Source organism: Rhinopithecus roxellana, chromosome 15, assembly GCF_007565055.1.
Source record: "Rhinopithecus roxellana isolate Shanxi Qingling chromosome 15, ASM756505v1, whole genome shotgun sequence".
In the NCBI taxonomy this organism is placed as follows: Eukaryota; Metazoa; Chordata; class Mammalia; order Primates; family Cercopithecidae; genus Rhinopithecus; species Rhinopithecus roxellana.
In genome coordinates, this window is record NC_044563.1 from 100,116,050 (window position 1) to 100,140,642 (window position 24,593).

The following is a 24,593-nucleotide window of genomic DNA, read 5'->3' on the forward strand; positions in this document are numbered from 1 at the left end:
TAAGTTTACTTTCCATTATTCAGTTCAAAATAAATTTATTGTCAATGTTTTCTTAGCATTTGGGTGATTAAATTCCCTGAAGGCCAGTACTTACTGTAGCAGTGTCTGAGGGACCGTATGTACAAATGTGTTTTCTCAATCCGTAGCTACTCAAAACTTTAATTACTACCCTATGGGGAGACTGTATACAATTTTTGATGTTACTAAGGGAACCCCACACTTGAAAAGGTTGAGAACTATTAATATGCTGGCTTAATGCATTATTCACCAAACCTATCTCATGCTTTTTTATTTCAGCCATACTGTTCCTTCTATCTAGAATGCTTTCTCTTATCATGATTTATCAGTCTTGTTTCTCCTGCAAGATGAGGTTTAACTGACATTTTTGTCTCTGAAGTCTTCTTTAGTCCTTGAAGCCAAAAATGTTCTTCTGCCCCCACTTTCATTATATCTGTATCTTATATCACTTTTACATAACACTATAGTTGTTTGGGTATCTTCTCTCTCCCATTGGATTGAATTTTCCTTAATAGAGGGAACATGTCTTGTTCATTAAAAAAGTCAAATATAGTTTTGCTCTACATTTCAAATAAGAAAATATTGCCCACTGAAGCTACGATAAAAGTCAATGTAAAATCATTCATTGGCAATGCATCCTAAGAAATGTTTTCTAAATGTGCTGACATAAGTTTAGAGCATCTTACAAGTCTCTATTAAAGAAAATGGGGTGGGGCGTGGTGGGTCATGTTTGTAATTCCAGCACTTTGGGAGGCTGAGGCAGGCAGATCACTTGAGCCCAGGAGTTCAAGACCAGCCTGGGTAACACAGTTAAACCCAATTTCAAGTAAAAATTAAAAAATTAGCCGAGCAAGGTGGCACATGCCTGTAGTGTCCCAGCTACCAGCTAATCAGGAGGCTGAGGTGGTAGGATAACTTGAGCCCAAGAGGTCCGGGCTGCAATGAGCCAAGATCGTGCCACTGCAGTGTAGCCTGGGCAATAGAGTGAGACCCTGTTTCAAAAAAAAAAAAAAAAAAAAAAAGAAAAGAAAAGAAAGAAAAAGGATATATGTGAAATATTTTTGAAGAAATATAAACTACCATTATTATAAGAGATCCAAGATAATGGACGAATATAGACAAAGGAGAAATGAGAAAGCCCTGACCAGGCAATAAGAATTCTCTAGGTGTCTTCATAAATGCCGTCACCTTTGTTATGATGGTCATTCTGTATCAGATCTTAATGTGACTTCCCGAATACAGTTTTCTATTGTGAAAGAATGATCTGATCTGTTAATATATGTTCCTAGCAACATAAGTATTATGTATATTTATATTGTGTGTGTGTGTCACTGTAAATAAGCAAGTTAGTTGACATTCTGGCTTATTAGTGAGGCTCACTTAAAAAAGTCTGTCTTCCACAGACTTACTTTGCACATGAGTGAATGAATGAAATAAATTTCTTTTACATGCAAAACTGATGACCAGATGCTAGGATGTCCTGCACCAAAATGCATTCACACCATGAGCCCAGCCTTGTGACTTTTCTTTCTAAACCACTGTTTAATTATTAGATATTGCACCCAGCAGGTACATAATAGTCATTTATTGAGTGAATAAGTGAATAAAAACTGTAAGCTTATTTAAAGTCAATTGAAATAAGTTTTAAGTAGCTAATGATACTAAATTACTTTCTATACATATATCCCTCCAAGTCCTTTCTCAGAGGTCAAATAGTCACTCTAGTTAACTGGCCATTTTCATAATTCATTCAGTAGTGCTATTCCCAAAATGCAAACCATGAAAATATGGTTTTAAAAGTCCACAGGCCACAAGACACTTTGATAATCTCAATGTTTCCCTGTTTGCAATTAATGGAAACAGTATGGGTAATACTAGTGTTGCCATTATTCTGATTTACTAAACAAAAATTACATTTTGCAGCATTAAAAAAGTTGCCACCAAATTCAATGTAAGAGTTTTCTCTCATTCCTTTTTGAGGCTGTGTGGGGGTCAAAAAATTCTGACAGACAACTGTTTCCAGTTAAAAAGGTCACTTAGCTTTTATCCAAAGTGAATAAGTCATCTTTTCAAGTATAACTGGTTATTTTCTAACGTTGCCAGCTGATGCTAGAATCTTTTTAAACAGTAAAGAACCTCCAACATTGCAAACAAAAGGAATATAAACTATATCAACAAAAATCAAAGAAATCATATTTTCCAAATAATAGAACAATGGAGAAAAATTAAACACATGTTTAAACACTCATTTTTAAATAGAAAAAGTTCATCAATGCTCTTGGGTTATTTTTATTTATTAAAGCTCTGTCAAGTTTGATAACCACTGTGTGATAAAATCTAAACATTCAGAATGTTCAAAAAGTTATTATCTGTTTAAGGCCTTTCAGTGAGACCGAAGTCAGTAAGAATCTGGGCATTTTGATTTTTCCGTAAAATTACTTCATCTCCACTAGAACACTGAAGTCTATTAACTTTTCTTAATATGTATTTTTTTTAAAGATTCAACAAATAGGTATCTATTTTTCTTTCTGTTTCATGTAATTGAATTTTCAGTAACAATTCATCTATTGTATTTCAAACCTTTCAGGTAGAATAATAACTGAGAGTTATGTTAAGGCAAATTGGGAAGAAATTCTTTTTCTAAAAGAGCCATTGAATTTACTTGGGGACTAAAAGGACATAATATGTTTAATTCTTGATCAGATATTAGAAAAATAATTTGGTCTATAGCAGTACAAGGGTATTACTGATGTGAAGAGAATGTAGTTTTTTAAAAAGTTCTATTCCTAATTATTGGAGGAATGCCTTCACAAACAATTGCTATACATGTATTCTCCTGGCTCTGCAGTCTAAGATTTAACCAAATGAGAATTTCATGCTTGTTATTCTTTCAAGTACTTGGCTCCTACAGAGCTGTGGTGAGGGAGCAAAAATAGCTGATAAGTAAAGTGACTGAAATTCTTCTGTGATGATATAATCCAAGTTCTCTCTATTGCTGGGTGATATACTCCCTTCGTCTGGGTAAAATTAAAGGAATAGTGACTAGAGATTCTTTTCTCTGTATGCTATTATTTTTTTAAAGTAATTTATGTTTAGGAATTCTGTTTTCTCCATTTACTTCTGACACCTTACTGTACTCTGAATACTATTTTGATTTCTTATATGACTTTATACTTCAGTTTTATTTTCAACCAAATAAGGTTGGTTGAATTAAGGTTTAGAATAAATGGGGCATTTATAAAAAATGATCAGTTTATATTTCTGAGCTACCGTAATATCTGTGGTTGAACACGTAAACCTAAGCTATTTCTTATTAGCATAAGTTTAATGTATGCAATTTCTGACTCATCAATAAGATTCAGTATGTTCTTTATTTGATTATATTTCTACAACACATATTAGGGTCCCAGACAAATATTTTGAACTGCTGAAACACATACTATCATACACTGTTTTATATTGTAGTTAATTTACTGCATAGAGTGTTTTAACAATCTACTAATACAACAAACAGTACATTTTTTATTACATGCTGTATATAAAAATTATTATTACCTGGCAATGATTTAGACCACTTGACTACTGAAAGAAGTTGCCTCTCGCCTAGTTGATTAAGACTTGTCAGCAAAGAACTGGAGGTGTCAGGTTTTGAGTTGTCATGTCCTGCATAGATCACATCTGGTTCAATGCTCATTAACAGTTTGATCAGTGGTGGAATCAACTGTATGTCTTGACCTGGTGAAAAAGTGAATCTCTGGCTTAGGACTTGGCTTTCATTTGGAATGCCCACTGGTTGTGGGAGAGCAACAGCATCTAGTGCTCTCATAACTCTGACTTTATTGAACTTTTTAAATTTTCGACCTACAGAGAAGGAAAAAAAGGAGGTTCATGTAAATATATAGAAACTCCATATCCCAGTATAATATTATTTTTCCTAAATCTTAGAATTATAACACTATACATTTTAGCATCAGTCGAATAAAATGAAATGGAATAAAAATGTTAGATATTAAAATTACAAAAAGATAAATTAAAACATGTGACGCTTGATTAAAAAAGTTTAGGCCTCAGACTTGGATTAAATAATTAGTTACATCAACAATCAGTGGGTGGGTGGGGTGTGGGTAATTATACCAGTATTCTGCAGGGGTTATGGAGCTGTGTAGGAGAAGATATGAATAAAAAGACAAAGAGTTTTAGTAGAGACTAAACTCAGTATGGGTCCATATTCTGACAGAACAGCCTTCCAAAAGCTAATGCTACAGACTACATGAATTGAAACTTAGTCTATAGTGGTTGTTAAATCTTCTTTAGGGTTTTATTCTTTTAAGAATATGTTAAAAGAAAAGCATTTGTTTGCCAGCCCCACAAAATCTTTTTATACAATTTCAGTGGGTTCATTGATATCTTAAAATCAATCCAGCTCTACTTTTATGAGATCTAAGACTCAAAATTAATAACCCTTTTTCTAAATTAATGAAAGAGGAAGTTTACACCCATGCTGGTCAGATCACATTTGTATTTCTGGATGATTTCTAGAGTTTCTACTTTGATGAATTCTGATATGTTAGGGGAAAAAGATGGATGGTGAGATGAATAGAATCTGCTTTATGAGAAATGATTGAAGGAGAGAAGGATGCTTATTTGGGCTGCTGGTAGTTCACAGCTGCCTTGAGGAGAATTAGAGAAAGTTCTGGTGATGTGATATCAGGCTGGATTCAGCCCCACCTGCTTTGTGCCAGGCAAGGGCTACTTATCAGTGTGAAGTGGCTGTTTAGCCAAGGGAAGGCTGACACCTGCAATTATCTAAGCAGAGGTTGCAGTCTGCTGGCTCTAGTATCTGATCATGGCCACAGATATGCTTTGTTTGGCTCAGACAATGCTGATCAGAATTACGAGACCATCCGTGAATTACTTAGGTGGCAACAATCTGTTAAAGCTTAGTTGCAATGGTTGCCTTTGGATGGGGCATGGGTATTCCAGTTTGTCCAGTTCCCTCCACAAACTGGTGGTACGCCAATGGTCTCTTTTCTTAAGTCTTGTCACTCTAGCCACTTGTTTACCTGGTCTCTGTAAACATTTGTCTCTGAGATTTCTGAACTCAGGGTATTGTCATAAAGAAAAAGGATCATACTTGTTCTATAAAACCCCAAGGAATGGCCAGGCATGGTGGCTCATGCCCGTAATTCCAGCACTTTGAGAGGCCGAGGTGGGCAGATTACCTGAGGTCAGAAGTTCGAGACCAGCCTGGCCAACATGGTGAAACCCCGCCTCTACTAAAAATACAAAAATTAGCTGGGTGTGGTGGTGGGCACCTGTAATCCCAGTTACTCCAGAGGCTGAGGCAGGAAAATCACTTGAACCCAGGAGGCAGAGGTTGCAGTGAGTCAAGATCATGCCATTGCACTCCAGCCTGGGTGATAAGGGAGAAACTCCATCTCAAAACAAACAAACAAACAACAAAATAAAAGCCCCGACGGGTTGAGCTAGAACTTGTAGGAGATGGGAAAACAAAACAATTGCCACAGTTAGAAACAAAGGGGATTCAAAATTATTTGCAGAGATCAAATGAGCTTTCTGGGGGAAGGAATGAGTCACAAAGGGAAGGGAAGGAACTGTTACGGAGTATATAGTATATGCCAGGAATTGTGTGTGTGTGTGTGTGTGTGTGTGTGTGTGTGTGTGTGTGTGTGTGTGTGTTGTGTCTAAGGGAAGAAAATGTTAAGAAGAGGGCTAAAGTTTTCCTGTCCTTGACTATAATCTTCAACAAAGGCACCACCTGTTTGTCATCTTTATTTTCTCCAGTGTCTTTTGGCAATACATGTCTGCTAAATGAATGAAAGAATACATTACTGTCTTTTCCATCTCCCACTCTGAATACCTTGTCTTTATTATCTATTATTTATTAGTTGTCTCTCATTCAAGCTGATGGATGAGGTTTTGAGGGATTGAATCAGAAGCAGAGGTAATGATTTGGGAGAGGCTTAAGGGGGATAAAGCCCCATTTGGAAAATATTTTCTTTGTGGCCAATCTACAGTATGGCTACCCCTGTACTCTGCCTTCCCTCCTGTTACAGTTCATATTCCTGACATTTCAGTACCAAATCTTAGTCCTTGTCACCCACTCAGAGACTTTTCTCTGAAATCATCTGCCCTCTTGTCTGCATCCTCTAATAGTCCCTCTCACACATAATCTATTCCGTGGAGAAACATCACTCTCTCCATTTCCTCTTCTCCAATTCTCCCTTGAACCTTCTCCAGTCAGGTCATTCCTCTCCTTATCCCAACCAAATTATTCTTGGCAAGGTCTTCAAAGATTTCCAAATGTCAAAAAACAATGGCCAATTCTCAGTCCTGGACTTAACCTGGGTAAGTACTTAACACATTGATCATTTCCGTCATCTTTTAACGCTCTTATTCATTTGGCTTCCACATATTTCATTCTTGTAGTCACTCTTTCAGTCTCTCTGTCTAGCTGTTTTTCATCTTCTCAACTTCTAAATCTTTGAGTACCCTGAGCTCAGTCCTCAGACTTCTCTTAGATAACTATGCTCTCTTTCTAAGTGTCTGCACCTAGTTCTATATCTCTAATATCATCTAGACATTAATGATTACCAAATTTACAGTCCTAGTCCCAGCTTTTCCCAGAAACTCTAGACTCAACTATCCAACTGTATTCTCAGTATCTCCACTTGTATTTCTTTCTTTCTTTTTTTTTTGTTTTTTTGTTTTTTTGAGACAAAGTCTCACTCTGTGCCCAAGCTGAAGTGCAGTGGTGCGATCTTAGCTCACCGCAACCTCCGCCTCCCAGGTTCACACCATTCTTCTGCCTCAGCCTCCCGAGTAGCTGGGACTACTCGGCACCTGCCACTATGCCTGGCTAAATTTTTGTATTTTTAGTAGAGACAGTGTTTCACCGTATTAGCCAGGATGGTGTGGATCTCTTGGCCTCGGGATTCCCCCATCTCGGCTTCTCCACTTGTATTTCTAACAGACCCCTCAAATTAATATGTCTAGAGCAGAACTTTGATGCATTGGCCCAAACATGCACCTTCCAGATTTATAACTTCATCTACACCTGTTCTAGCCCCAAACTCTAGAGTCATTGATACCTCACTTATTTTCTCACCTCGTATCTAATACATCAGCAAATCTGGTGGATAACGATGAAAATATAACCCAAATTAAAATCCCTGTTTCCACTGCTTGCACCATAATTTACATCCTCACAATCACAGTTGGACTACTGTAACATATGCTGGCTGGTTTCCCAGCTTTTGTTTTTTGTAGCCTATTTTCTACACAACTTTAAAGACTTAAATCAGACTATGTCATTCCTTGCTTGAATTTTCAGTGACTCCTGATCTTGCTTAGAATGAAGTTAAAATTCTTACCAAGCTCTACAAGGCCCAACTTACTCTTGCATAGTCTCTCTTCTATTCTGCCTCATGCTCCCTTCATATTGATGCCCATCTTGCCCCTGAAGTGTGTTTCTGCCTTGGGGTCTTACACTGACAGTTTCCTCTGCCTGAAATGACTTTTTCCTTGGATATTTGCATGGCTTGCTTCCTCACCTAATTTATATTTCTGCATATCACCTTACCAGATAGGTTGTTCTTGTCTATCCTGTAGATATTTATAACATATATATCCAGAATATACAAAGAATTATTACAAATCAGAAAGAAAAGGCATGAACAGATATTTCACAGAGGAAGAAAAATATAGACAACAAAACACAACGATATGACTGACCTCATTAGTAACCAGAGAAATGCAAAGTAAGACCACAATGAGACATCATCTACCTAAAATGGCAAAGACACAGAATACAGAAACACACAAAACAATAAAGAGCTGCCATGGAGTGTAAACTACCACTTTAAAAACAATCTAGCATTAGCTAGTAAAGCCCAACATGATCATGTATTACAATCAGAAATTTCATGCCCAGGTGTGCAGGTTACCTACAGAAACTCTCACACATGAACCACCAGAAGACATGTGCAATAATGTTCACAATTGAACTGTAGGTAAAGTACAGCAAATACCAAGTGGAAGCACATGTTAATACATGAGAATAAATAAATCATACAGTGTAGAAAAAAGCAGAATAATAGAAATCAAAACCAAAAACACACAAATATAATATTAGGCAGTAAGATCAAATTGCATAAATATACATACCATTTCTATGGAGTAGAAAAAATATCTCAAAACTAAAAATATATTGGTGAGAAATACATAGATATTAAAAAATACTATAGAATAATATAAGAAAATGACCAACTCTAAATTAAAGATATAGAGGTTTCTGCAGAAAGGGAAAGAGGAAAGTGATATACATGCAATCAGTTTCAAGTGTAGTGAAATATTTATATTTTCCTAAGCCAATTGAGTCTAGAGGTGGATATTAATCAATTGTTTCTATGTCATTTGCTTTATATGTGTTTTTTGTATGACTAAAATATTTTATATTAAAAAATATGGCTTATTCTTAGTATACAAAATCAATGTACAAAAATCACAAGCATTCCTTTACATCAATAACAGAGAAACAGAAAGCCAAATCATGAGTGAACTCCTATTCACAACTGCTGCAAAAAGAATTAAATGCCTAGGAATACAACTTACAAGGGATGTGAAGGACCTCTTCAAGGAGAACTACAAACCACTGTTCAAGGAAATCAGAGAGGACATAAACAAATGGAAAAACTTTCCATATTCATAGATAGGAAGAATGTATATTGTGAAAATGGCCATAGTGACCATAGTAATTTATAGATCCAATGCTATCTCCATCAAGATAATATTGACTTTCTTCACCAAATTCGAAAAAAATACTTTAAATTTCATATGGAACCAAAAAAGAGTCCGTACAGCCAAGACATCCTAAGTAAAAAGAACAAAGCTGGAGGTATCATGCTAACTGACTTCAAACTATACTACAAGTCTACAGTAACCAAAACAGCATGGTACTGGTACCAAAACAGATATATCGACCAATGAAACAGAACAGAGGCCTCAGAAGTAATGTCACAAATCTACAACCATCTGATCTTTGACAAACCTGACAAAAATAAGCAATGGGGAAAGGATTCCCTATTTAATAAATGGTGTTGGGGAAACTGGCTAGCCATATGCAGAAAACAAAAGTGGACCCCTTCCCTATACCTTATACAAAAATTAACTCAAGTTGAATTAAAGACTTAAACATATGACCTAAAATCATAAAAATCATAAAATCATAAAAACCCTAGAAGAAAACCTAGACAATATCATGCAGGACATAAGCATGGGCAAAGATTTCATGACTAAAAAACAAAAGCAATGGCAACAAAAGCCAAAATTGACAAATTGGATCTAATTAAACTAAAGACCTTCTGCAGAGCAAAAGAAACTATCATCAGAGTGAACAGGTAACCTACAGAATGGGAGAAAATTTTTGCAATTTATCCATCTGACAAAGGACTAATATCTAAAATCTAAAAGGAACTTAAACAAATTTACAAGAAAAAAAAAAACATCAAAAAGTGGGTGAAGGATATGAACAGACACTTCTCAAAAGAAGACATTTATGTGGCCAACAAACATATGAAAAAAAGCTCATCATCACTGGTCATGAGAGAAATGCAAATCAAAACAACAATGAGATACCATCTCACACCAGTTAGAATGGTGACCATTAAAAAGTCAGGAAACAACAGATACTGGAGAGGATGTGGAGAAATAAGAAAGTTTTTACACTGTTGGTGGGAGTGTAAATTAGTTCAACCATTTTAGAAGACAGTGTGGTGATTCCTCAAAGATCTAGAACCAGAAATACCATTTGACCCAGCAATCCCATTACTGGATATATGCCCAAAGGATTATAAATCATTGTACCATAAAGACACATGCACATGTATGTTTATTGCAGCACTATTCACAATAGCAAAGACTTGGAACCAACCCAAAATCCCCATCAATGAGAGACTGGATAAAGAAAATGTGGCACATATACACCATGGAATACTATGCAGCCATAAAAAGGAATGAGTTAATGTCTTTTGCAGGGACATGGATGAAGCTGGAAACCATCATTCTCAGTAAATTAACACAAGAACAGAAAACCAAACACTGCATGTTCTCACTCATAAGTGGGAGTTGAACAATGAGAATACATGGACACAGGGAGGGGAATGTCACACATGAGGGCCTGTTGAGGGGTGGGGAGCTAGGGGAGGGATAACATTAGAAGAAACATCTAATGTAGAAGATGGGTTGTTAGGTGCAGCAAACCACCATGGTACATGTATACCTATGTAACCTTCACATTCTGCACACGTATCCCAGAACTTAAAGTATAATACAAACAAAAAACAAAAAACAAAAAACAAAAAAAAAAAGTCGGGGGATTGCTGAATGGAAAGATGGCCGAATAGGAAGAGTTCCAGTCTGCAGCTCCCAATGAGATCAACGCAGAAGGTGGTAATTTCTGCATTTTCAACTGCGGTACCTGCCTCTCTCATTAGGACTGACTAGACAGTAGCTGCAGCCCATGGAGGGCGAACCAAAGCAGGGTGGGGCATTGCCTCACCCGGGAAGTACAAGGGGTGGGGAAACTCCCTCCCTTAGCCAAGAGAAGCTGTGAGTGACCATGCTGTAAGGAACAATGCATTCTGGCCCAGATGCTACGCTTTCCCCACAGTCTTTGCAACCCGCAGACCAGGAGATTCCCTTGGGTGCCTAAACCACCAGGGCCCTGGGTTTCCAGAACAAAACTGGACAGCCATTTGGGCAGACACTGAGCTAGCTGCAGGAGTTTTTTTTTCATACCCCAGTGGCACCTGGAATGCCAGTGAGACAGAACCATTCACTCCCCTGGAAAGAGGGCTGAAGCCAGTGAGCCAAGTGATTTAGCTCAGCAGATCCCACCCCCATGGAGTCCAGCAAGCTGAGATCCACTGGCTTGAAATTCTCATTGCCAGCACAGCAGTGTGAAGTCGACCTGGGATACTGGAGCGTGGTGGTGGGAGGGGTGTCCACCATTACTGAGGCTTGAGTAGGCAGTTTTCCCCTCAGAGTGTAAACAAAATCACCTGGAACTTCAAAGTGGGTGGAGCCCACTGCAACTTGGCAAAGCTGCTATAGCGAGACTGCCTCTCTAGATTCCTCTCTGGACAGGGCATCTCTGAAAGAAAGGCAGCAGTCTCAGTCAGGGGCTTATACATAAAACTCGCATCTCCCTGGAACAGAGAACCTGAGGGAAGGGGTGGCTGTGGATGCAGCTTCAGCAGACTTAAACGTTACTGCCTGCTGGCTCTGAAGAGAGTAGCCGATCTCCCAGCACAGCGCTCAAGCTCTGCTAAAGGATAGACTGCCTCCTCAAGTGTGTCCCTGACCCCTGTGCCTCCAGACTGGGAGACACCTCATACAGGAGAGCTTTGGCTGGCAATCTGGTGGGTGCCCTGCTGGGATGAAGCTTACAGAGGAAGGAACAGGCAGCAATCTTGGCTGTACTGCTGCTGGCGATACCCAGGGCAAACAGGGTCTGGAGTGGACCTCCAGTAAACTCCAGCAGACCTGCAGCAGAGGGGCCTGTTAGAAGGAAAACTAACAGAAAGGAACAGCATCAACATCAGCAAAAAGGACATCCACACAAAAACCCCATCTGAAGGTCACCAACATCAAAGACCAAAGGTAGATAAATCCATGAAGATGAGGAAAAACCAGCCCAAAAAGGCTGAAAATTCCAAAAATCAGAATGCTTCTTCTCCAAAAGATCACAACTCCTCGCCAGCAAGGGAATAAAACTGGACGGAGAATGAGTTTGACAAACTGACAGAAGCAGGCTTCAGGATGTGGGTAATAAGAAACTCCTCAGAGCTAATGGAGCATGTTCTAACCCAATGCAAGGAAGCTAAGAACCTTGAAAAGAGGTTAGAGGAATTGCTACCTAGAATAACCAGTTTAGAGAAGAACATAAATGACCTAATGGAGCTGAAAAAAACACAACATTATAACTGCGTGAAGCATACACAAGTATCAGTAGCCAAATCAATCAAGCAGAAGAAAGGATATCAGAGATTAAAGATCAACTTAATGAAATAAAGCATGAATACAAGATTAGAGAATAAAGAATGAAAAGGAATGAACAAAGTCTCCAAGAAATATGGGACTTTGTGAAAAGACCAAACTTACATTTGATTGGTGTACCTGAAAGTGATGGGGAGAATGGAACCAAGCTGGAAAACACTCTTCAGGATATTATCCAGGAAAACTTCCCCAACCTAGCAAGACAGGTCAACATTCAAATTTAGGAAATACAGAGAACAGCACAAAGATACTCCTCAAGAAGAGCAACCCCAAGACACATAATTGTCAGATTCACCAAGGTTGAAATGAAGGAAAAAATGTTAAGGGCAGCCAAAGAGAAAGGTCAGGTTACCCACAAAGGGAAGCCCAACATGTTAACAGCAGATCTCTCTGCTGAAACTCTACGAGCCAGAAGAGAGTGGGAGCCAATATTCAACATTTCTAAAGAATTTTCAACCCAGAATTTCATAGCCAGCCAAACTAAGCTTCATAAGTGAAGGAGAAATAAAATCCTTTACAGACCACCAAATGCTGAGAGATTGTGTCACCACCAGGCCTGCCTTACAGGAGCTCCTGAAGGAAGCACTAAACATGGAAAGGAACAACCAGTACCAGCCACTGCAAAAACATGTCAAATTGTAAAGACCATCAATGCTAGGAAGAAACTGCATCAACTAATGGGCAAAATAACCAGCTAGCATCATAATGACAGGATCATATTCACACATAACAATATTAACCTTAAATGTAAATGGGCTAAATGCCCCAATTAAAAGACACAGACTGGCAAACTGGATAAAGAGTCAAGACCCATTGGTGTGCTGTATTCAAGAGACCCATCTCACATGAAGAGACACAACAGGCTCAAAATAAAGGGATGGAGGAATATTTACTAAGCAAACGGAAATCTAAAAAAGGCAGGAGTTGCAATCCTACTCTGATAAAACAGACTTTAAACCAATAAAGAGCAAAAGAGACAAAGAAGGGCATTACTCTGGTAAAGGGATAAATTCAACAAGAAGAGCTAACTACCCTGAAAATATATGTACTCAATACAGGAACATACAGATTCATAAAGCAAGTTCTTACAGAGCTATGAAGAGACTTAGATGCCCACATAATAATAGTGAGATACTTTAACACCCTACTGTCAATATTAGATCAACGAGACAGAAAATTAACAAGGCTATTCAGGACTTGAACTCAGGCTCTGGATCAAGCGGACCTAAGAGACATCTACAGAACTCTCTACCCCAAATCAACAGAATATATCTTCTTCTCAGCACCACATCGCACTTATTCTAAAATTGCCCACATAAATGGAAGTAAAACACTCCTTACCAAATGCAAAAGAATGGAAATCATAACAGTCTCTCAGACCACAGTGCAATCAAATTAGAACTCAGGATTAAGAAACTCACTAAAAACTGCACAACTACATGGAAACTGAACAACCTGCTCCTGAATGATTACCGCATAAATAACAAAATTAAGGCAGAAATAAGTAAGTTATTTGAAACCAATGAGAACAAAGACACAATGTGCCAGAATATCTGGGACACAGCTAAAGCAGTGTTTAGAGGGAAATTTATAGCACTAAATGCCCACAAGAGGAAGCGGGAAAAATCTAAAATCAACACCCTAATATCCCAATTAAAAGAACTAGAGAAGCAAGAGCAAATTCAAAAGCTAGCAGAAGACAAGAAATAACTAAGACCAGAGCAGAACTGAAGGAGATAGAGACAAGAAAACGAAAAACCCTTAAAAAAAAAAAAAACAAAACAGTGAATCCAGGAGATGGTTTCTTGAAAAGATTAACAAAGTAGATAGACCACCAGCCAGATTAATAAAGAACAAAGAGAAGAATCAAATAGACACAATAAAAAATGATAAAGGTGATATCACCACTAATCCCACAGAAATACAAACTACAATCACAGAATACTATAAACATCTCTATGAAAATAAACTAGAAAATCTGGAAGAAATGCATAAATTCCTGGACACATACACCCTCCCAAAACAAAACCAGGAAGAAGTCAAATTCCTGAATAGACCAATAACAAGTTCTGAAATTGAGGCAGTAATTAATAGCCTACCAACCAAAAAGAAAATCCAGGATCAGACAGATTCATAGCTGAATTCTACCAGAGATACAAAGAGGAGCTGGGACCACTCTTTCTGAAACTATTCAAAATAATAGAAAAAGAGGAAAATCTTCCCTAACTTGTTTTATGAGGCCAGCATCATCCTGATACCAAAACCTGGCAGAGACACAACAAAAAAGAAAATTTCAGGCCAATATCCCTGAAGAACATAGATGCAGAAATCATCAATAAAATACTGGCAAACCAAATCCAGCAGCACATCAAAAAGCTTATCCACCACGATCAAGTCAGCTTCATCCTTGAGATGCAAGCCTGGATCAATATATGCAAATTAACAAATGTAATCCATTACATAAACAAAACCAATGACAAACCACTTGATTATCTCAATAGATGCAGAAAAGGTCTTTGACAAAATTCAACACCCCTTCATGCTAAAAACTCTTGATAAACTAGGTATTGATGGAACGTATCTCAAAACAATAAAACCTATTTATGACAAACCCACAGCCAATATCATACTGAATGGGCAAAAGCTGAAAGCATTTCCTTTGAAAACTAGCCCAAGACAGGGATGCCCTTTCTTATCATTGCTATTAAACACAGTAGTGGAAGTTCTGGCCAGGGCAATCAGGCAAGAGAAAGAAATAAAGGGTATTCAAATAGGAAGAGAGGAAATCAAATTATGTCTCTTTGCAGATGACATGATGGTATATTTAGAAAATCCCATCATCTCAGTCCAAAACCTCCTTAAGCTGATAAGCAACTTCAGTGAAGTCTCAATGTGCAAAATAAGAGGCATTCCTATACACCAATAATAGACAAACAGAGAGCCCAAACATGGCTGAACTCCCATTCACAATTGCTACAAAGGGAGTAAAACAGCTAGGAATATAACTTACAAGGGATGTGAAGGTCCCCTTCAAGGAGAACTACAAACCACTGTTCAATGAAATCAGAGAGGACACAAATGGAAAGACACTCCATGCTCATGGATAGGAAGAATCAGTATCATGAAAATGGCCATACTGACCAAAGTAATTTATAGATTCAGTGCTATCCCCAACAAGCTAACGTTGACTTTCTTCACAAAATTAGAAAAAACTACTTTAAATTTCATATGGAACCAAAAAAGAGCCTGTATAACCAAGACAAACCTAAGCAAAAAGAACAAGGCTGGAGGTATCAAACTAGCTGACTTCAAACTATACTCCAAGGCTATAGTAGCCAAAATAGCATGGTACTTGTACAAAGATAGATATATAGACCAATGGAGCAGAACAGTGGCCTCAGAAATAATACCACACATCTACCATCTGATCTTTGACAAACCTAACAAAAACAAGCAATGGGGAAAGGATTCCCTATTTAATAAATGGTGTTTGGGAAACTGGCTAGCCATATACAGAAAACTGAAAGTGGACCCCTTCATTACACCTTATACAAAAATTAACTGAAGATAGATTAAAGACTTAAGTGTAAGACTGAAAACCATAAAAACCCTGAGGAAAAACTAGGCAATACCATTCAGGACATAGGCATGGGCAAAGATTTCATGGCTAAAACACCAAAAGCAATGGCAACAAAAGCCAAAATTGACAAATTGGATCTAATTAAAGACCTTCTGCAGAGCAAAAGAAATTATCATCAGAGTGAACAGGCAACCTACAGAATGGGAGAAAATTTCTGCAATTTATCCATCTGACAAAGGGCTAATATTCAGAATCTACACGGAACTTAAACAAATTTACACAAAAACAAACAACCCCATCAAAAAGTTGGCAAAAGATATGAACAGACACTTCTCAAAAGAAGACATTTATGTGGCCAACAAACATATGAAAAAAAGCTCATCATCACTGGTCATGAGAGAAATGCAAATCAAAACAACAATGAGATACTATCTCATGCCAGTTAGAATGGTGACTATAAAGAAGTCAGGAAACAACAGATACTGGAGAGGATGTGGAGAAATAGGAAAGCTTTTACACTGTTGGTGGGAGTGTAAATTAATTCAACCACTGTAGAAGACAGTGTGGTGATTCCTTAAAGATCTAGAACCAGAAATACCATTTGACCCAGCAATCCCATTACTGGGTATATGCCCAAAGGATTATAAATCATTGTACCATAAAGACACATGCACATGTATGTTTATTGCAGCACTATTCACAATAGCAAAGACTTGGAACCAACCCAAAATCCCCATCAATGAGAGACTGGGTAAAGAAAATGTGGCACATATACACCATGGAATACTATGCAGCCATAAAAAGGAATGAGTTAATGTCTTTTGCAGGGACATGGATGAAGCTGGAAACAATCATTCTCAGCAAACTAACACAAGAACAGAAAGCCAAACACTGCATGTTCTCTCGTAAGTGGGAGTTGAACAATGAGAACACATGGACACAGGAAGGGGAACATCACACACCAGGACCTATTGGGGGTGGGAAGTAGGGGAGGGATAACATTAGAAGAAATACCTAATGTAGATGATGGGTTGATGGGTGCAGAAAACCACCATGGTGCATGTATACCTATGTAACAAACCTGCACGTTCTGCACATGTATCCCAGAACTTAAAGTATAATAAAAAAATTAGAAATAAAAAATAAAAAAAACATTAAAAAGTATGGTTTATTTAAATATCATGCATTGAAAAGATAAGATGAAGAGTCTAGGAAACAGTATTGTACAATTATTCTCAATGTATACGTAACTGAATCTGGATGATACTATGAGAATAAATTTTTATGACAAGTGATATGAAAAGTTTTTGAGAGAGATTTATTAGAAGTGAAAGCTTAAATATAACCTAAAAATAAAAATTTTGAAATATCTCAGCAAAAATCCTATAGAGAATGAGAGCTGGGAGAAGAAAAGCTTGTAAACTTCCTTAACGTGTTTTAATAAAATAATTTGGTAAAACAGGGCAGACAAAATTATTATTTAATTCTGATATAATAAAAGAGGAATACAGATTTTTGTATTTTCAATAGATTTTTCTATATCTTTACTATTTTTGTAAACTACAAATGGATTTTTTTTTTCCCAACAGAGTTTGTGCTCTAATGTCTCATAATTACCTCTTTTCCATTTTCTTTCTTTGCTAGCTTGGTCAAGTTTCCCTTTATTTTCTCATTCCTATTTAACTTATTCTATTAATTCAGAAGTTCTACTTTGCTTTTCCAATTTGCTAGTGTTTGCATTCCCATCCTGAAAAAATCTCTGTATTTTTCTTTTATTATATCAGAAGAATCTCTGTAGTTAAGGTGAATTTATAGACAATCGTCTTTATACTACCTATATAAAAATATGGAAGGATTTCTAGAGGCATGCTTCTACTTCAGATTACCAAAATGATGATGACTACTGTGCAGTGCTGGAATCAGTCCACTGGCACTACACTTAAATCCTTTATAGCACTGATAGTGTTTGCCTTCCGTTTTTCAGGATTCACCTCCAATTTCCAGATCAAAACAGAATGTGCCTTTGTATATACTTCAAAGAAAACAAAGATGCTAGACAACAGGAAATATAAAGTGAAATCAGGTATTTTCCAAAAAACAAAACTATACTAGAATTGATTTTTTTTAACGTATATCAATCATTCAAATACAGTCAACTACAATGGAGGAAATATTTGAACCCCTCAATTCTAACATTTTACTGAGTCTAGAAAATAATAGATACTACTGAAAAGTTCTAGTTGGCAACTACAAAAGACATCCCATACAAACACAGAAAAATTTTAAGCAAAGAAATGAGAATGAATACTCTGAGGACCATCCCCAGCTAGCATGTGTGAGATGGTGTTTAGGGTGAACAACCAGACTGATGAGAAAGATATCAGTTGGCTGCAGGCTTCAATGCAGTGAACTCAGGGAACAATGTGAGAGGTGTTGTCTCTGGGAGATGCTGATTCAAAGGCCAGGATTTGGGTGGAAAAAGAGATGCCCATAAGAGGAAAATTATGTGAGGTCTAGAGAGGTAGGTGGTAGCCATTATCCACAATAGATCTTGCCTTAAAGAGGAAAAATAATTTTTGTTCTTAGAGTATTAAGGGCACAGAGCAGGACTCTATACTTCTAGAAAAGATACCACTGTGTCCTAAATTCAAGAATTTTGCAATTCTTCCAAAGAAGACTGTAGCCTTGTTGGCTGTCAAGTGTAGGAGGAGAAAACAAAAAACAACAAAAATCTTTACTACACAACCCATACTCTCTAGCCCAGAAAGTCATTCTCTTTGCCATGAGAAGTGGTTGAATCTAGGTGGAGGAGGAGGTAGGGGGAGTAGGAGAGAAACTGACTAACACAACCTTTTAAAATGTGAAGATAAGGCTCTCTACCAAAAAATAATACAGAAAAAGAGAAAAACCCATAAAACCTATAACTGTGGATTTAAAAAAATTTCAACAAAGGTAACTATTCATTTAATCATACTTTTATGCAGAAAGCTACTTATTTTTGAAAGAGCTAATTACCTTATACTAGTTTAGCATTTTTACAACTGCAAAATATAAAGCTGTATTCATTTCAGATATGTTTTGTGAGTCATTAAACAAAAATGTTTTCTAGAAGAAAGAAGATGGAAGCAGAACACCTAAAGTAGAAGATATATTACCATCCTTAAGGGCGTAACTATCTTCCCACTCAGTGCTGTACAGCAGTGAACTAAAGCAAAAGTTCACTGTGACCTGTTGTTGAAGGTAGGGAAGTGATTCATTAAAAACAAGAATCATATGCAATGAAGAAATCAAATAACTCAAATATAATTGTTATAATCAAAACATAGCCACCGGAGCAGATAAGAACAAACTGCTCCTAACAAAATCTATGTCATGACATGTCAAAACATATTTATGACCTCTATTATTCTACTGTAAGATTTTATTAAATATTTTTAAAGCTTTCTAATATTCTATCATGTTTTATCTTTTGTTATTCAAATGTTCTCTATGTCAGAAATGAGAATTCTCAACCATATTGAGATATTGGTATAAAAACAGACACAAAGACCAATGGAACAGAATAGAGAACCCAGAAATAAAGCCATGCATTAACAGTCAACTCATTTTTGACCAAGGTGCCATGGACTTACACTGGGGAAAGGGCAATCTGTTCAATAAATGCTGCTGGGAAAACTGGCTACCTATATGCAGAAAATGGACCTAGATCACTGTCTCTCACCACATACAAAAATAAAATCAAAATGGATTAAAGACTTAAGTGTAAGACCTGGAACTACAAAATTACTACAAGAAAACTTTGGGGAACTGCTTTAAAACATTTGAGCAAATATTTTTGTAGTAGGACCTCAAGGCATAGGCAATCGAGGCAAAAATTGACAAATGGAATTTCATCAAGCTAAAAAGCTTCTGCACAGCAAAGGAAATAACAAAGTGAAGAGACAACTTAAAGAATGAGAGAAAATATTTGAAAACTATTCATCTGACAAGTTTAATAATCAGAATAGGCCAGGCGCGGTGGCTCAAGCCTGTAATCCCAGCGCTTTGGGAGGCCGAGACGGGTGGATCACGAGGTCAGGAGATCGAGACCATCCTGGCTAACACGGTGAAACCCCGTCTCTACTAAAATACAAAAAAAAAAAAAAAAAAAAAAAAACTAGCTGGGCGAGGTGGCGGATTATAGTCCCAGCTACTCGGGAGGCTGAGGCAGGAGAATGGCGTGAACCCGGGAGGCGGAGCTTGCAGTGAGCTGAGATCCGGCCACTGCACTCCAGCCTGGGCAACAAGAGCGAGACTCTGTCTCAAAAAAAAAAAAAAAAAAAAAAAAAAAAAAAAAATCAGAATATATAAAGAACTCAACTCAATAGCAAAAAAAACCCAAGTAATCCCATTTAAAAATGGGCAAAATGTCTGAACAGAAATTTCTCAAAAGAAGCCATACAAATGCCAACAGATATATGAAAAAATGCTCAACATCACTGATCACTGGAGAAATGCAGATCAAACCCACAATAAGATATCATCTCACCCCAATTAAAATGGCTGTTACTAAAAAGACAAAAAATAAATGCTGGTGAGGATATGGAGAAAAAGAAATGCTCATACACTGTCGGTAGTAATCTAAATTAGTACCGTAACTATGGAAAACAGTATGGAGGTTCCTAAAACTAAAAACAGAACTACCGTGTGATGTAGCAGTCCTACTACTGGGTATATAGCTGAAAGAAAGAAAACTGATATATGGAAGAAATATCTGCACTCACATGTTTACTGCAGCACTATTCATAACTGTCATTTACCCCTCCTGTGTGGAGATCTTGGTGCACGGGGGCCCTCTTTATTCCATGCCAAAGTAGATCTCCAGGCATCTGGAGCACCCAATCTCCTGAATGAGGAGCTTAGGATGCCCCTCATGCAGAGAATTTGGAGTTAAGGAGGCTTCCGCTTCATATCTATGTCCAACTCTGGGTGCTTGGGGGCCACCCACTGATTCTTCCTTGGGACTGGTGCTGGTGCCTGCCATCAGGGGACCTGCAGGTGGACCTGCTGGGTCCAAACCTGCCCTTTGTGGCTCCCATCTCCCTGGGGCTGAGCAGGGAGTTCTGACTACCGTGCATTGTACGAATCAGTATCAGCCCATTGCCTGAGTCAATGGAGAGCTTTCGCTAGTAAACAACGATCAAGTATATATCCAGCCACATTGGTCACAGCCTGCTCTTACCTATAAGTGCTGCCTATGGGCTTGTGGGATGACCCGCAGAGCCCAGTATAAAACCTGGTGAAAGAAGTACATAGGGCTGTAGAATCAAAGTGAAAAGACCCTACCCAACATTCTTTAGAGGCACAATCCCTAGAAAAAGGGGAAAAGGGAAACAAAAAAATCATTGTTAAAATAATAATACCATTATAGGGAAAGAAAAAAAAAAAAAGAAAAACTCCTACCCACATGAAAATAATTACAAAAATTTGAAGTGCCAGTGTCTCCAGATGAGAAGAAACCAGTGCAAGAATTCTGGCATAATGAAAAATCTGATTGTAGTGACATCACCAAGGGATTGCACTAGCTCTCCAGCAATGGTCCCTAACCAAGATGAAAACTCAGAAATAATAGATAAATAATTCAAAGCATGGATTGCAAGGAAGTTCACTGTAATCCAAGACAAGGTTGAAAACCAACACAAACTTCTAAAGCAATCTAGGAAATTAAGAAAGAAATGAACATCTTAAAAATAATCAATAGTAGCTTCTGGAGTTGAAAAACTCACTTAAAGTTTTCAATTATATTTTGAAATTCCTTATCAATAGACTGGATCAAGCAGAAGAAAAAAATTTAAAGCTTGAAGGCTGGTCTTGTGAACTAACCCAATCTGATAAAAATAAAGAAAAAAATTATTTTAAATGAGCTGATTTTGAGACATATAAGACTATATAAAGCAACAAAACCTATGAATTTTCGGCATTCCTGAGAGAGTAGGAGAAAAAGCAAACAAACTGGAAAATATATTTGAGGGAATAATTCAAGAAAACTTTCCTGATCTTGCTAGAGAGGTAGAAATCCAGAGAACACCTGTGAGATACCATAAAAATGAACATCACCGGCTGGGCGTGGTGGCTCACATCTGTAATCCCAGCACTTTGGGAGGCTGAGGCAGGTGGATCATGAGGTCAGTAGTTCAAGACCAGCCTGGCCAAGATGGTGAAACCCCGTCTCTACTAAAAATACAAAAAATTAGCCAGGCACGGTGGCAGGCACCTGTAATTTCAGCTACTCGGGAGGCTGAGGCAGGAGAATCCATTGAACTTGGAGGGCAGAGGTTGCAATGAGCCAAGATCTCACTACTGCACTTCAGCCTGGGTGACAGAGTGAGACTCTGTCTCAAAACAAAACAGAACAAAAAAACAACAACAAAAAATCACCAAGGTATATATAGTCACCAGACTGTTCAAGGGCAACATTACAGAAAAAAATCTTAAAGGCAGCCAGAGAAAAATGCAGATCACATACAAAGGGAACCCAATCAGGATAATAACAGATTTCTCAGCAGAGGGTTGCAAGCTAGGAGAGACTGGGGGCCTATTTTCAGCGTTCTTAAAAGAAATTCCAACCAATAATTTCACATACTGCCAAACTATGGTTCACAAGTGCAGGACAAATAAAATCTTTTCCAGGCAATCAAGTGCTAAAGGAATTTGTTACCACTAGACCATCCTTATAAGAGATCCTTACATGGGAGTTCTAAATATGGAAACAAAAGAACCATACCTGCTTCCACATAAACACACTTAAGCACATAGCCTGCACACCCTACAAAGCAAAAACACAATAGAAACAACAAAGCAAACAGCTAACAACTAAACAAGGGATCAAAACCTCACATATAAAAATTAACCTTGAACATAAATGGTCTAAATGCCTGATATGGTTTGGCTCTGTGTCCTCACCCAAATCTCGTGTTGAATTTTAATTCTTAATGGGGCAGATTTCCCCCATGCTGTTGTTGTGATAATGAGTGAGTTCTCAGGAGATCTGATGGTTTAAAAGTGGTAGCACTTACCCTGTCATTCCCTCTCTCTCTCCTGCTCTGCCCTGGTAAGATGTGCTTGCTTCCCATTTGCCTTCCACCATGATTGTAAGTTTCCTGAGATGACCTAGCTATGTTTCCTGTTAAGCCTACAGAAATGAGTCAGTTAAAGGTCTTTTCTTCATAAATTACCCAGTCTCAGTTAGTTCTTTATAACAGTATGAGAATGAGCTAATACAAAAAATTGGGACTGGGAGAGTAGAACACTGTTTAAAAAGATACCTGAAAATGTGGGAGTGATTTTGAACTGAGTAATGGGCAGAGGTTGGAACAGTTTGCAGGGCTCAGAAGACAGAAAAATATGGGAATGTTTGGAACTTCCTAGAGACTAGTTGAATAGTTGTGAACAAAATGCTGATAGTGACATAGACAATGACTCCAGACTGAGGTAGTCTCAGATGGAGTGAGGAACTTATTGGGAACTGGAGTAAAGGTCACTCTTGCTATGCTTTAGCAGAAAGACTGGTGGCATTTTGCTCCTGACCTAGAGATCTGTGAAGCTTTGAACTTCAGAGAGATGATTTGGGGTATATGGTGGAAGAAATTTCTAAGCAGCAAAGCATTCAAGATGTATGTGACCTGGCTGTTTCTAAACATGTATGCTCATATGCAGGAAAAAAAGATTATCTGAACCTGGAACTTACATTTAAAAGTGAAGCACAGCAAAAAAAAAAAAAAAAAAAAAAAGAGGAATATTTGCAGCCTGGCCATGTGGTAGAAAAGAAAAAAAAAATTCCTGGGGAGAAATTCAAGCCTGTTGCAGAAATTTGCATTAGTAAAGAGGAATCAAATGCAGTCCAGACAACGGGGAAAATGTCTCAGGACATTTCAGAGACCTTCACAGCAGTCCCTCCCTTCACAGGCAGAGTCCTAGGAGGGATTAACAGCTTTGTGGGCCAGGCCTAGGGCTTAGCTACTCTGTGGAGCCTTGGGACATGCTGCTCTGCATTCCAGCTGCTCCAGCTCCAGCTGTTGCTAAAAGGGGCCAAGGTACAGCTTGGGCCAGGGCTTCAGAGGATGAAAACCCAAAGCCCTGGTGGCTTCCACATGGTATTAGGCCTGGGAGTATGTGGAAGGCAAGAGTTGAGGTTTGGAAACCTCCATCTAGATTTCAGAGGATGTATGGAAATGCCTGGATATCCAGGCAGAAATCTGCTTCGGGGCGGAGACCTCATGGAGAACCTCTACTAGGGCAGTGTGAAGGGGAAATGTGGGGTTGGAGCCCTTGCACAGAGGTCCCACTGGGGTACTGCCTAGTGGAGCTGTGAGAAGAGGACCACCATCAACCAGACTTTAGAATGGTAGATCCGTCAACAGCTTGCATTGTGTGCCTGGAATAGCTACAGGCATTCAATGCCAGCCTGTAAAAGCAGCTGTGGGGGCTGTACCCTGCAGAGCCACAGAGTGGAGATGCTGAAGGCCTTGGGAGCCCACCTATTGCATCAGTATACCCTGGATGTGAGACATGGAGACAAAAGAGATTATTTTGGAGCTTTAATATTTAATGACTGCCCTGCTGGGTTGTGGACTTGCATGGGGCCTGTATCTCCTTTGTTTTGGCCAGTTACTCCCATTTAAAATGGGAGCATTTACACAGTGCCCATACCCCTATTGTATCTTGGAAGTAACTAACTCATTTTGATATTACAAGATCATAGGTGGAAGGGAGTTGCCTTGTCTCAGATGAGACTTTGGTCTTGGACTTTTGGGTTAATGCTGGAATGAGTTAAGACTTTGGGGGACCATTGGGAAGGCATGATTGTGTTTTGAAAAGTGGGAAGGACATACGATTTGCGAGGGGCCAGGGTGGAATGATATGGTTTGGCTCTGTGTCC

The 24,593-nt window shown here is 38.2% G+C and overlaps 1 protein-coding gene across 6 annotated transcripts in view; it reads right to left on the minus strand.

The window, feature by feature from the left end:
* Window positions 1-24,593, minus strand: part of PGR (progesterone receptor) — a 107,739-nt gene that overhangs the window by 35,397 nt on the left and 47,749 nt on the right. For 4 of the 6 annotated variants that reach the window (XR_004053736.1, XR_004053735.1, XM_030918925.1 and 1 more), the window contains one exon: window positions 3,574-3,879. The exons of the other annotated variants lie outside the window; for them this stretch is intronic. Coding sequence is in view for 2 of the 4 variants with exons in the window: in XM_030918925.1 (XP_030774785.1) it covers window positions 3,574-3,879 (306 nt within the window). In the remaining 2 variants the exon portion in view is untranslated. The remainder of the gene's footprint in view (window positions 1-3,573; window positions 3,880-24,593) is intronic. 6 annotated transcript variants of the gene reach the window in all.